Here is a 14,740-nt window from a genome sequence, read left to right as displayed (position 1 = left end):
GTGATGAATGGGCAGAGAGGGTCAGTTAAATACACACAGGGCCTGAATTCGAGGCTGGGGCCGACAGATAAACAAAACAAACAAAATGGAGTACCGTGATTAATGAACAGTCCAGCAGGCATCAGCTATGTAGCCAAGTGATCATAGGGTCCAGTGAACGGGAATATACGAAACAGGGAAGCCGGTAAGTAGTCGTTACTATGCTAGCCGGGAGATGCGCCTGGCTCGAGGCTAACTGGTGCTAACTTCGGGACAAGGGCGTCACCGACGTCCTGCAAAGGCCGGTTGAGGGCACATCGGACGGAATTACGTCGGCAGACCAGTCGTGATGGATCGGTGGAGCTCCGTGTTGACAAAGGGTACAGGCCAAGTGGCAAAATAGCTATTGTAGCTGGAGTAATTTTGTTTGCTAGCCGGGAGATGCACCTGGCTCAAGGCTAACTGGTGCTAGCTTCGGGACAAGGGAATTAGCCACTATAGCCACTCCGGTGCAAAGGTCCAGAGCTTACGGCAGGAATCCGGTGATGTAGTGGCTTCTAGTCGTCTTAGTGAAGAGTCTGGGAGGCATCAGCTGTGTAGCTGAGTGATCATAGGGTCCACTGAGCAGGCCGGGAGATGGGCCTGGCTCAACGCTAGCTTCGAGGCTGGGCCACTCGGTAGCAGCTAGCTAGCTGTGATTATCCAGTGTAATGGTCGGCTTGTCACCAAAAACACTCACAAACTTTTACAGATGCACAATCGAGAGCATCCTGTCGGGCTGTATCAAACGCCTGGTATGGCAGCTGCTCTGCCCATAACCGAAAAAGGCTCTCCAGAGGGTAGTGAGGTCTGCACCACGCATCACCATCACCAGAAACTATAGGAGCATAACATCAGAATTTACGAAGGCAAGCAGCAGCGGGAGGAGTAGGCTAAGGAAGAGGTTTTTTTCTGATGGTTAGGCTCTTGTATCTGAGGGGTGTCATCAATAGCCCATAATGACATAATGACAAAGTTAAAACAGGTAAAAAACAGAAATACCTTATTTACTGAAGTATTCAGACCCTTTGCTATGAGACTCAAAATTGCTTTCAGGTGCATCTTGTTTCCATTAATCATCCTTGAGATGTATCTACAACTTGTTCGGAGTCCACCTGTGGTAAATTCAATTGATTGGATATGATTTGGAAAGGCACACACCTGTCTATATAAGGTCCCACAGTTGACAGTGCACGTCAGAGCAAAAACCAAGCCATGAGGTCGAAGGAATTGTCTGTAGAGCTCCGAGACAGGATTGTGTCGAGGCACAGATCTGGGGATGGGTACCAAAAATAATTCTGCAGTATTGAAGGTCCCCAAGAACACAGTGGCCTCCATCATTCATAAATGGAATACTCTTCCTAGAGCTGGTCACCCGGCCAAACTGAGCGATTGGGGGAGAAGGGCCTTGGTCAGGGAAATGACCAAAAACCTGATGGTCACTCTGACAGAGCTCCAGAGTTCCTCTGTGGAGATGGGAGAACCTTCCAGAAGGACAACCATCTCTGCAGCACTCCACCAATCAGACCTTTATGGTAGAGTGGCCAGACAGAAGCCACTCCTCAGTATAAAGCATATGACAGCCCTCTTGGAGTTTGACAAAAGGCACCTTAAGACTCTAAGACCATGAGAAACAAGATTCTCTGACTTGATGAAACCAAGATTGAACTCATTGGCCTGACTGCCAAGAGTCACATCTGGAGGAAACCTGGCACCATCCCTACGGTGAAGCATGGTGGTGGCAGCATCATGCTGTGGGGATGTTTTTCAGCAGCAGGGACTGAGAGACTAGTCCGGAAAGTATTATGTGAAATTATTTTGATGTGATATTTAAATATTGTGTGAAATTACTCTGAATTGATATGAAAGTACAGCAATTTATGCTTCTAGAAACGTATTGCAATTGAGAATCAATTCACATTTAGATGGATTATTTGACTATTTTACCTGAACAGAGCCAGTCTACCTCTGAAAATAACATACAGTCCTTGGACCTTGAGGAGTAACGGGGGCAGCAATCAGCAGTAGAAACAATAACAAAGCGTACTCCCTGCCCGTTTCAGTAAAAAGCTGAGGGATGGGGCTGGAGAAATGTAACCATCCATGATATCAACATTCTAGTTTTAACCATGTTTTGAGGATATACAGTGTTTGTTTATATTTACTGACAAACATTGGAGTAAATAAAAGCTTATATTTTGGGTTCTGATGGGGTTCGACAGTTGAACTAAGCTCATGAGGCATTTATAAGTGAATTCTTCAAGAAACAGATGGGTACATATCATTAATGTATAAGTCCCCAAATGGATGTAACAACTGCTGATTGCCCCTTTAAGAGAACATCTTGGGCTAATCTAATAGGAGATATTGAGGACTACAGTATTTCAGGCATTGTCATTGGATGCATTTGATCAATTGTTAACGTTTTGTTGATGGTCCACTCTTGATGTTCTACACGTTACAGTGTAGCTTCAGCCATTCCTACAGAACAACATTAAAGTGTAGAACCCCTTTACTGCATATTGGTTCAACGACTGCAGAGACGGTACTTACTGGTGTTAAACAGATCTCCAACATCCTCTTCTTCCTCCAATGTGACAGTCATCTCCCCCTCCTCCTCTTTCACTCCAAAAACTGCATCCTCCTCTTCCTCCTCTTCTTTTACTGTAACATCCTCCTCCTCTTTCACTCTGAACGCGTCTTCCTCTTCTTTCACTGAAACGTCTTTCTCTGATTCTTTCACGGTAACAGCCTCACCTTCTACTTGTTTTTGTATTGTAACAGCCTCCTCTTCCTCCTCCTCTTTCACCAGAGCTTCTTTCTCCATCCAGCAGACCTCCTCTTTAACAGGAGGAGAGTAGCTTAGTGAACTCATGGTCGGGGATGTTAGCTAGCTAGCATTAGCGACTAGCCTAGTTCTAAGCTAACTTAGCAAACCAGCTAGCTGACAAACAACGTAAATATATAATAAAATGAGCCAACAAGTACATACGACAGAAGTGTGTTTAATACACAGAGACTAATATACACCAAAACAGTGTAAAGAGCGTGAATGTTGTAGCTATGTTTGCTAGAAAGCTACCGAGGTGTCTGACTAGCTGTTGTTGTTGAAGGAGCGTCCCGTCCACTAGATTATACGTCACACTGGCAGCATCGCCTGAACCTAAAAGACGCACATCGCCATCTGCTGACTGGACTGGGCAACGCAGTTGAGGAACCAAACGTTTATTTTTCATTTATTTCATAAAAGTTTAATATTATATTAAGTCGTTCAAAGAGAAGCATGTGTTGATTGATTCGTTTTTAATGAGTGAGAAATTGAAACAAACTTTACACCCACTACATATTTGCATTGAACCATACTTCTGACATGGATCATTTTGATCCCAGAGGCATATCTTTTTATCATGGCCAAAATGTGGTTTATTAAATTCTTCCAATTTTTCATGACTTTGTCAATCAACTTGTTCTTAATAAATCTAAATCATGGTTTAGTGTTTCTGTATCAAAATGGACTTTTAACAAATTCAAATCCTTTGAAGTCATTTTGACACCAGCCAAAAGCACCTTTGATAAATAGGACATTTATTTCAAATCAAAATCACATTTTATTGGTCACATACACGTGTTTAGCAGATGTTATTGCGGGTGTAGCGAAATGCTTGTGTTTCTAGCTGCGACAGTGCAGTAATATCTAACAATTTTACAACATATACCAAATACACACAAATCTAAGTTTCTCTGTAGACATGATCCATCCCACCAGAGGGTGGAGGGGCTCCTGTATCAGTGGTTTTGACCAGATAGACACATGCAGACACACAGTATAGTGCCTCCCATGTACTCTCCTAAGATTGGACTTTTCTATACCACGTATCACATGACTGTGTACAAAACTGCCAGCGGTAGAAAACTCTGCCAGTGGTAGAAAGTCTACCAGGGGTATTCAGTGCATTCGTAAAGTATTCAGACCCCTTCACCTTTTCCACATTTTGTTACGTTACAGCATTCTTCTAAAATTGAATAATTTTTCACCCTCATCAAACTACACACAATGACAAACCCAAAACAGGTTTTTAGAACATTTTGTAAATGTATTTACTTTTAACATTTCTGCAGCATTGAAGGTCCCCAAGAACACAGTGGCCTCCATCATTATTTAATGGAAGAAGTTTGGAACCACCAAGACTCTTCCTAGAGCTGGCCGCCTGGACAAACTGAGAAATCGTGGGAGAAGGGCCTTGGTCAGGGAGGTGAACAAGAACCCGATGTTCACTCTGACAGAGCTCCAGAGTTCCTCTGTGGAGACGGGAGAACCTTCCAGAAGGACAACCATCTCTGCAGCACTCCACCAATCAGGCCTTTATGTTGCAATGATTAAAGTGTCAAAATGTATTTCAATGGACAATTCAGTGACCTGTTCTGTGAAAGGTGTTGGCTAGAGATGACATGCAGGAGCTTGCAGGGATTTGTAGTCTTGCATGTCGTCTACTTTGATGCCAATTAGCATTTTAGAATCCGAGAGTAAAGAGAGACAAAAATATTGATACAAGTATTTGTATTTATTATGGATCCCCATTAGTTCCTGCCAAGGCAGCAGCTACTCTTCCTGGGGTTTATTGGATCCCCATTAGTTCCTGCCAAGGCAGCAGCTACTCTTCCTGGGGTTTATTATGGATCCCCATTAGATCCTGCCAAGGCAGCAGATACTCTTCCTGAGGTTAATTATGGATCCCCATTAGTTCCTGTCAAGGCAGCAGCTACTCTTCCTGGGGTTTATTATGGATCCCCATTAGTTCCTGTCAAGGCAGCAGCTACTCTTCCTGGGGTTTATTATGGATCCCCATTAGTTCCTGCCAAGGCAGCAGCTACTCTTCCTGGGGTTTATTGTGGATCCCCATTAGTTCCTGTCAATGCAGCAGCTACTCTTCCTGGGGTTTATAATGGATCCCCATTAGTTCCTGTCAAGTAAGGTCAGGGAGCGTGCCAGCCTGTCTGAACCACCCCTGAATTAACAGGTATAAATGATGGGTTATGAATTAACAGCTATAAATGATGGGTTATGAATTAACAGGTATAAATGATGGGTTATGAACTAACAGGTATAAATGATGGGTTATGAACTAACAGGTATAAATGATGGATTATGAATTAACAGGTATAAATGATGGGTTATGAATTAACAGGTATAAATGATGGGTTATGCATTAACAGGTATAAATGATGGGTTATGAACTAACAGGTATAAATTATGGGTTATGAACTAACAGGTATAAATGATGGGTTATGAATTAGCAGGTATAAATGATGGGTTATGAATTAACAGGTATAAATGATGGGTTATGAATTAACAGGTATAAATGATGGGTTATGCATTAACAGGTATAAATGATGGGTTATGAACTAACAGGTATAAATGATGGGTTATGAACTAACAGGTATAAATGATGGGTTATGAATTAACAGGTATAAATGATGGGTTATGAATTAACAGGTATAAATGATGGGTTATGAACTAACAGGTATAAATGATGGGTTATGAATTAACAGGTATAAATGATGGGTTATGAATTAACAGGTATAAATGATGGGTTATAAATGATGGGTTATGAACTAACAGGTATAAATGATGGGTTATGAATTAACACATCCCCTGCGAGCCCAGGCATTTCAATACCTTCAGGATTTCTTACGGTCCATGTGCAATGTATACGGTTATCTCTGTCTCTCTCTCCATCTCTTCTTTAACAAGCAGCCATGTTGTTGTCATTCCACTAGGGACCTGTTTTCAGCATTTTAAGTCTCCAGTCAATAACCAGTGCACTGGAATTATCCCTCAACACCCTTTACACATGTACTGCACTGGGATTATCCCTTTACACCCTTTACATATGTACTGTACTGGAATAATCCCTCTACACCCTTTACACATGTACTGCACTGGGATTATCCCTCAACACCCTTTACACATGTACTGCACTGGGATTATCCCTCTACACCATTTACACATGTACTGCACTGGAATTATCCCTTTACACCCTTTACACATGTACTGCACTGGGATTATCCCTCAACACCCTTTACACATGTACTGCACTGGGATTATCCCTCAACACCCTTTACACATGTACTGCACTGGAATTATCCCTCAACACCCTTTACACATGTACTGCACTGGAATTATCCCTTTACACCCTTTACACATGTACTGTACTGGGATTATCCCTCTACACCCTTTACACATGTACTGCACTGGGATTATCCCTTTACACCCTTTAAACATGTACTGCACTGGAATTATCCCTTTACACCCTTTACACATGTACTGCACTGGGATTATCCCTCAACACCCTTTACACATGTACTGCACTGGAATTATCCCTCTACACCCTCTACACATGTACTGTACTGGGATTATCCCTCTACACCCTTTACACATGTACTGCACTGGAATTATCCCTTTACACCCTTTACACATGTACTGTACTGGAAATATCCCTCAACACCCTTTACACATGTACTGCACTGGGATTATCCCTCAACACCCTTTACACATGTACTGCACTGGGATTATCCCTCTACACATGTACTGCACTGGAATTATCCCTCTACACCCTTTACACATGTACTGTACTGGAAATATCCCTCAACACCCTTTACACATGTACTGCACTGGGATTATCCCTCTACACCCTTTACACATGTACTGCACTGGGATTATCCCTCTACACCCTTTACACATGTACTGCACTGGGATTATCCCTCTACACCCTTTACACATGTACTGCACTGGAATTATCCCTCAACACCCTTTACACATGTACTGCACTGGGATTATCCCTCTACACCCTCTACACATGTACTGTACTGGGATTATCCCTCTACACCCTTTACACATGTACTGCACTGGAATAATCCCTCAACACCCTTTACACATGTACTGCACTGGAATTATCCCTTTACACCCTTTACACATGTACTGTACTGGAATTATCCTTTTACACATGTATTGTACTGGAATTATCCTTTTACACATGTACTGCACTGGGATTATCCCTCTACACCCTTTACACATGTACTGTACTGGAATTATCCCTTTACAGTTAGGAGCACTCCCTTTAAGAGTGTGCTCCTAATCTCAGCTCGTTACCTGTATAAAAGACACCTGGGAGCCAGAAATCTTTCTGATTGAGAGGGGGTCAAATACTTATTTCCCTCACTAAAATGCAAATCAATTTATAACATTTTTGACATGCATTTTTCTGGATTTTTTTTGTTGTTATTCTGTCTCTCACTGCTCAAATAAACCTACTATTAAAATTATAGACTGATTATTTCTTTGTAAGTGGGCAAATGTACAAAATCAGCAGGGGATCAAATACTTTTTCCCCCCACTGTACATCTACATGATGTATTGTTACACCATGTAGGAGCAGTATAGACCTAGTCTGTTCATTATATACATCTACATGATGTATTGTTACACCAAAAAAAAGGGAAATTATATTATTTTATACTAATACAATTGCTCAGAGAAAGAGATTTAGTTTAACATGTAATTCTCAAAAGGCAGGGGTCTGAATTATTGCTACCCATGTTTTCAATACTCCAGCACTCTCCCCTTGGGAGGATAATGACACTGAAATGTTTAATGAGATTAGAGAACACATTGGGTGGTATCTTAGACCATTCCTCCATACAGAATCTCTCCAGGTCCTTGATTTATTTAGTCTGTCTTATGGACTGCCCTGTTCAATTCAAACCACAGGTTTTCAATGGAGTTCAAGTCCGAAGACTGAGTTGGCCATAGAACATTTTTGATTTTGTGCTCAATTAACAGTTTCTTTGTTTTGCTGGAAGATCCCCTTATGGCCAAGTTTCAGCCTCCTAGCAGAGAGGTAACCAGGTTTTGGGCTAAAATATCCTGGTAGTGGTTAAAGTTGATTTATTTTATACATTTTTGCTCATCTTTATCAAGGGTATTAATAACTAGGTGCTTATTTTGATATCTTGTTTTTTGACTGAGTCAAACAGGGACATTGATCTGATTAACACCAGTAAATACAGTGAGTACCATCTTATAAAACAGGGACATTGATCTGATTAACACCAGTAAATACAGTGGAGTAGATGTAGAGTTTGTTTTAAATTCTCATAAAAAACGGAATTAATCAAACAGCACTTGTTGCTTTTTGTACGTGTTGATATAATATTAATATTTAATGGAGAGAAAAAAACGTTTCCCTAAACTGCTTTATAATATTATAATTCAATGAAGAATAAAAATAGTTTTCCCTCCTCAACTGCGTTTCCTCCCTCCAGACAGCAGATGGCGATATGTGTCTTTCAGGCGATGTTTCTAGTGTGACGTATAATCTAGTGGACGGAACGCTTCTTCAACAACTGCAGCCACCTCGGTAGCTCGCTAGCTGACAAAGTCGGAACATTCAAGTTCTTTAGACACTTTCCTGGTTTAATTGTAACTGTGATTTAGACATACTTATGTGTAAACAACTAGCTACCCCATTTAATTTAATATTTACGTTGTAAGTCAACTATCTGGCTGGTTAAGTTAGCACTAGCCTAGCTAGCTAACATCCCCGACCATGCGCTCACTAAGCTACTCTCCTCCTGCTAAAGAAGAGGTCTGTTGGACGGAGAAAGAAGCTCTGGGGCTGAACATTGTCGTGAAAGAGGAGAAGGAGGAGGAGGATGTCACAGTAAAACAAGAAGTAGAGGGTGAGGCTGTTACCGTGAAAGAAGAAGAGAAAGAGGTTACAGAGAAAGAAGAGGAAGACGCGTTCAGAGTGAAAGAGGAGGAGGATGTTACAGTAAAAGAAGAGGAGGAAGTGAAAGAAAATGAAGACGTTTTTGGAATGAAGGATGAAGAGGGGGAGATTACTGTCACATTAGAGGAGGACGAAGAAGAGAAGACTGGAGATCTGATTAACATTAGTAAATACAGTGAGTACTATCTAATAAAACAGGGACATTGATCTGATTAACACCAGTAAATACAGTGAGTACTATCTAATAAAACAGGGACATTGATCTGATTAACACCAGTAAATACAGTGAGTACTATCTAATAAAACAGGGGCATTGATCTAATTAACACCAGTAAATACAGTGAGTACTATCTAATAAAACAGGGGCATTGATCTGGTTAACACCAGTAAATACAGTGAGTACTATCTAATAAAACAGGGACATTGATCTGGTTAACACCAGTAAATACAGTGAGTAATATCTGATAAAACAGGGACACAAACTCTGCAGTTGTTGAACTAATGTGTGATTTTAAAAGGGCATTCTACACTTGAATATGTTGTTGTACTGTATGAATTGTTCATGACGTCCTTTCCTGTTGAAAAGTGATATAAATACAGTAAAGTATAAACACACTAATGGGAAACAAATAAATGTTTTGGGCAAAATAGTGCTTTTTTAGACAACTGCAAACTAGAAGGAGTGAGTGATGTCATAGTAAGGCCTCCAAGGAGTTGGCTTGATGGGAAGTCGTGATGTCATCCAATAGGCGACTGATCTTCATGTGAATATTCATTATTCTTTTTAAAATCCTTCCTGTTCTGTCAAGTTGGTTGTTGATCATTGCTAGAAAGCCATTTTCAAGTCTTGCCATTGACTTTCAAGATGATTTAAGTCCAAACTGTAACTAGGCCACTCAGGAACATTCAATGTCATCTTGGTAAGCTCCTCCAGTGTAGATTTGGCCTTGTGGTTTAGGTTATTGTCCTGTTAGGACAGTTTTTTGTATTCAGATCTCTGAAATGCTCTCTACCTACGTAACATTTAGTGTCTCCTTATGTTACGCTGGAAAAACAGTTTTCATGGGCACAGAAATCCTAAATAATTTCAGAGTTTGCTAAATCCAATGGTTCTAACCGAGAGTCACCTTAACTTTATTGACAACACCCAAATAGATACTGTCATTAACGTCGTTCTTCAATAATTACACATAATACTTAATACTGTAGCTGTTTAGTTACAGTCACATGTTCAACTATCATCAGCTGATCCAGGAAATCATTTTCTGAATGACAGTCACATGACAAACATCACGACATGCAACAACAACCAAAGTGCTTCTTCATTCATTACTCTGGTAAAGACAGTTATGCCGTGCTCCACGTTGGATCCAACATCCCAAACAAATCGATGTTTATAATGTGTTACTGTCTGGCTGATTTACAGTAGGGTCTCATTACTCTGTTTGTGCACAGAGATACTTAGCTCATAATGTGTAGAGAACTGTTCCTTGATGGATAGGCTATTGTACAACACACAGAGCTATTTTCCTTTATTCAGGACATTTAGAATGACAACACATTACAGAGTAGCCTAGTGGGATTATTCACAAAATTATCTGGTGATCAGGTTATGAAATGTCATGACAAAGACATGTTAGTTTCCATGTTTCACCTGAAATATAAAATTATATATAGTCTTAGGTGAAGTAGGTCTATGTTGTTGTTAGGTGAAGTTATGGGTCCTACAGTAGGTCTATGTTGTTAGGTGAAGTTATGGGTCTTACAGTTGGTCTATGTTATTGTTAGGTGAAGTTATGGGCCAATTTGTTAAACACTTAGTGTACAAACCCTCATTGTCAGGCTGATGTTAAAGCTAGCCAAAGAGCATTTTACTGGTTGAAGTGTTTTTTAAGTATAAATCAGTTGATATGCGACAATAACACAAACATATTAAGTAGGTGATTCAAGCGAGTCTTACAATTATAATCCATATTTAATGTGAAATGCACTCATAAGCAACCTGTAAATGGAGGCTATATTTGCTGTCAGCCTATGAGAACTCCCCTGAGTTTTCCCCCACGGTGGTGAATTAGTGAATAGACACAGAGCTTAATGTGAGTTTCCTTGAGTAGCACTCCTGATCTTGTGCTGTAATATTCAGAATACATTGTGAAAACTAAAATCTTTGCTCACTATTTTTTGCTCCAGGCAGATATACTACATCCATAACTAGTGGTTTCCTCATTAGCAGATATACTACATCCATAACTAGTGGTTTCCTCATTACCAGATATACTACATCCATAACTAGTGGTTTCCTCATTAGCAGATATACTACATCCATAACTAGTGGTTTCCTCATTAGCAGGGAAGTGTTTCTGCAATCATTTTTGTGTGCGCATTGACCTCGTGTCGCAATTTTAGCAAACACAGAAAGGGGCCAATATTGGAGACCAAAAGTCATCTGGCACACTGCTTAGGGTTTCAACAACTTTAAAAACTTTTCTAGTTTCTACTAATGTGAAAACAAGACAAAATATGATTGTTGCTAAGTTGACTGTCTTAATTGTCAAATATTTTAACAGACGTCAATTGTTGTACAACTTCATGGGTACGCTCTGGGCATCACCTTTTACCTCAAATAAACAGTGGATTTCTGCTGTTGTGGACCTTTAACCATCTGCCTGACTTTGTTCTCACAGGAGAGAGACGGGACTATCGTGGATCCTCTGGGGAGCCTCAACAACCTCATGATGCTGACGAGGCAGAGAAGAGTCTCTCCAGATCAGAACTCCTCAAGAAACACCAGCAGAGACCCACAGGGAAGAGAACTCACTGCTGCTCTGACTGTGGGAAAAGATTCAACTCTTCACTAGGCCTTAAAATACATCAAAGAATTCACACTGGAGAGAAATCTTATGGCTGTGATCAATGTGGGAAGAGTTTTATTCGGCTACAAACTCTGAAATCACACCAGAGGATACACACTGGAGAGAAACCTTTTGGCTGTGATCAATGTGGGAAGGGTTTTACTCAGCTAAACAGCCTGATAGTACACCAGCGGACACACACAGGAGAGAAACCTTATGGCTGTAATCAATGTGGGAAAAGTTTTACGACATCTAGCTATCTAACTATACACAAGAGAACACACACAGGAGAGAAACCATATAGCTGTAATCAATGTGGGAAGAGTTTTACTCAGCTAAACAGCCTGATAGTACACCAGCGGACACACACAGGAGATAAACCTTATGTCTGTGATCAATGTGTAAAGAGTTTTAGTACGTTTGGCTGTCTGACGGCACACCAGAGGGCACACACAGGAGAGAAACCTTATAGCTGTGATCAGTGTGGGAAGAGTTTTACTACATCTAGCTGTCTAACTAAACACCAGAGAACACACACAGGAGAGAAACCTTATAGCTGTGATCAGTGTGGGAAGAGATACTCTGATAAAAGATCTCTGATCAAACATCAGAAACTACATGAAGGAGTTGTTTCATGATATCAGTGAAATAATGTCACAATGTAGAATGTTTTAACATTGTAGAAGGAGTATTTTAATGATGTCACAATGTAGAATGTTTTAACATTGTAGTAGGAGTATTTTAATAACGTCAGAATGTAGAACCCTAAACGTTTGTTGTTCAATTGATTTTAGCCTCAGGGGGAAAAATCCAGGCTCTGAAATGGAAGAGTTACTATTTATGTGATTTAACAAAAAGTGACTAACAAAAAAAGAGTTCTGTTACACTTACCACGTTGGTGACGCACTGGAATCACAATGCAACACTTCAAAATGTAGCTAGCTGTTTTCTACAAATTGTACTCTAACCAGTGATGTACACATTATTCCCATATTCCATGTGGTTTTTGAGCTGTTAGTTTTAACAGGACGTGCAACCTCATCTCCCTCCTCTCGCACAATTGATTTCAACATGATATCGATGAGTGATGACAAATAAGTGTTGTGTTCCTTTGTTCAGCGACCCTTAAATGTAAATGCATCACTGTTGCCCTGCTTTTAGAATATCAGGGTTAATTCTCAGATGTGCCAACCCAAGTGTACTAGAGCATGACATTGGGGACTGGGCCCCGATCCAACAACATGCCTATCTAGTGAACACTGAAAAGAGAGAGAAGCTCTGCAATGAGGTGGAAAGTTACTACGGATATTGCAGGAGTTTCCTCTTGAAATCAGACATGTCTGTGGTGAGGACAACTTGGTTGCTGATTGTCTCAAGGGTGGGCAGTTAAAAAGTTTAGTGTTTTGTGTTTAGCCAGTCCGTTGCCATGGATCACAATTTATTTTGACTGCACGTTTTTCCGTATTGGAGATGAGTTTTGTTTGGGCTCGTTCCAAGGGGACGAGAGTTCTAGAAGCTAGTGAGTTTTAGGAAGACGAGAGTTCTAGAAGCTAGTGAGTTTTAGGAAGACGAGTGTTCTAGAAGCTAGTGGGATTTAGGATTCTATAGAAAGAAAAAGGAGAAAAAAATAATACGATTGTATATTATTATTTAGAAATACGTGTTTTTAATTGTTGACATCCAGTGGACACCATGTTTATATTGTAGAAGGGAAGCATTTTTGTTGATTTTAATATGAAATGTAAGTTGTTTTCTGTTGGTGGTGAGCAAACTTGTCCATCAAAAATATAGGATATATTTTTTGTCTTAAGGTGGAAGGTGTTACAGGCTTTGGTTTTTCCATTTATGTTTTGAGGTTGGACTTTAGCTCGTTAGCACGTCTAGCTCGTTAGCACGTCTAGCTCGTTAGCACGTCTAGCTCGTTAGCACGTAGGACGCACTGATTGGTGTCACCTCAGTTAGTCAATGTGTTAGACCTGTGCTGGCTTGTCCATCTCGTTATGGTTGAATATAACATCCAATTGTTAATATTGTAATCAATTAATTTTCCTTAGAATGCTCATTAGTCTTTCAGTTGTTATTCTTCATTTTTTTTATCCTCTTATGTTTGTGGTAAATATTGCTGTTTATTTTCATTGTTTTTTTGTTTTCTTTTCCCTGTGAAGCCATTGTGTTTCATCCATGTCTGAAATGTGCTGTATAAATAAAGCTTGATTTGAACATATAAAACTAATGAACCCAATGACTGACAATCAACAGACTTTTGCAAAACTAATGAACAAATATGTGCAAAAGCAACACGTATCTTGGTCCATCTTAGTATGAAAAACAGTATAAATTCAGTATATCTTCCACTATGTCAAAATAGTGCTGGTATGTAAGTTTAAGTATCACTTTTCAACCAACCCAGTGCATTTATAGAAAATGAAAAATGTTGAAATCAACAATATGTTAAAGGATTCAACTCCTGAAAACTGAAACAAACAATTGGATCAAACAGATCAATCCTACTGGACATTGGGTTTGATTCAGACCCTGCCAGCATGGCCAGAGATGTAACTTATAACCACCCCAGACCTTTCATGCCTAAAAACACCTAAGTATTAGATTTACTGCCATGGTCTAGTATGTCACTGCATCAGACACCATTCACAATGCTGGCTGAGGTACGAGTAAAACATGACGTATTATTTCCTAACCATTCACAATGCTGGCTGAGGTACTAGTAAAACATGACGTATTATTTCCTAACCATTCACAATGCTGGCTGAGGTACGAGTAAAACATGACATATTATTTCCTAACCATTCACAATGCTGGCTGAGGTACGAGTAAAACATGACGTATTATTTCCTAACCATTCACAATGCTGGCTGAGGTACGAGTAAAACATGACATATTATTTCCTAACCATTCACAATGCTGGCTGAGGTACGAGTAAAACATGACATATTATTTCCTAATTGTAAAAAAAATCCCCACTGTTTAACCAGAACAACATGAGTTGTGTCCTTCAAAGTGTTAGTCCATAATCATATTCAGCTACTTAGATGTCATGTATTGTCATGTTCTCTATAATGA

The 14,740-nt window shown here is 40.0% G+C and overlaps 1 protein-coding gene across 1 annotated transcript; it reads left to right on the top strand.

Moving 5' to 3' along the window:
- Positions 1-328: 328 nt before the first annotated feature.
- On the top strand, positions 329-13,900 carry LOC145877124 (uncharacterized). The gene is made up of 2 exons (XM_082972416.1): positions 329-359; positions 11,492-13,900. The coding sequence occupies exons 1-2, from the start codon at positions 329-331 to the stop codon at positions 12,295-12,297; spliced, it is 837 nt and encodes a 278-aa protein (XP_082828542.1). The 3' UTR covers positions 12,298-13,900.
- The last annotated feature ends 840 nt before the right edge of the window (positions 13,901-14,740 follow it).

This window comes from Salmo salar, unplaced genomic scaffold (assembly GCF_965601325.2).
Source record: "Salmo salar unplaced genomic scaffold, fSalSal1 ptg000687l, whole genome shotgun sequence".
In the NCBI taxonomy this organism is placed as follows: domain Eukaryota; kingdom Metazoa; phylum Chordata; class Actinopteri; order Salmoniformes; family Salmonidae; genus Salmo; species Salmo salar.
The sequence above is the reverse complement of the archived record's forward strand: the minus strand, read 5'-3'. Positions and strand labels throughout refer to the sequence as shown.

Bases quoted from the DNA above. Each gene is read 5' to 3' on its own strand.
- LOC145877124 (XM_082972416.1), top strand. From the start codon at position 329: ATGGATCGGTGGAGCTCCGTGTTGACAAAGG. The intron at 360-11,491 runs GTACAGGCCAAG...TTGTTCTCACAG, and splicing joins GAGCTCCGTGTTGACAAAGG to GAGAGAGACGGGACTATCGT.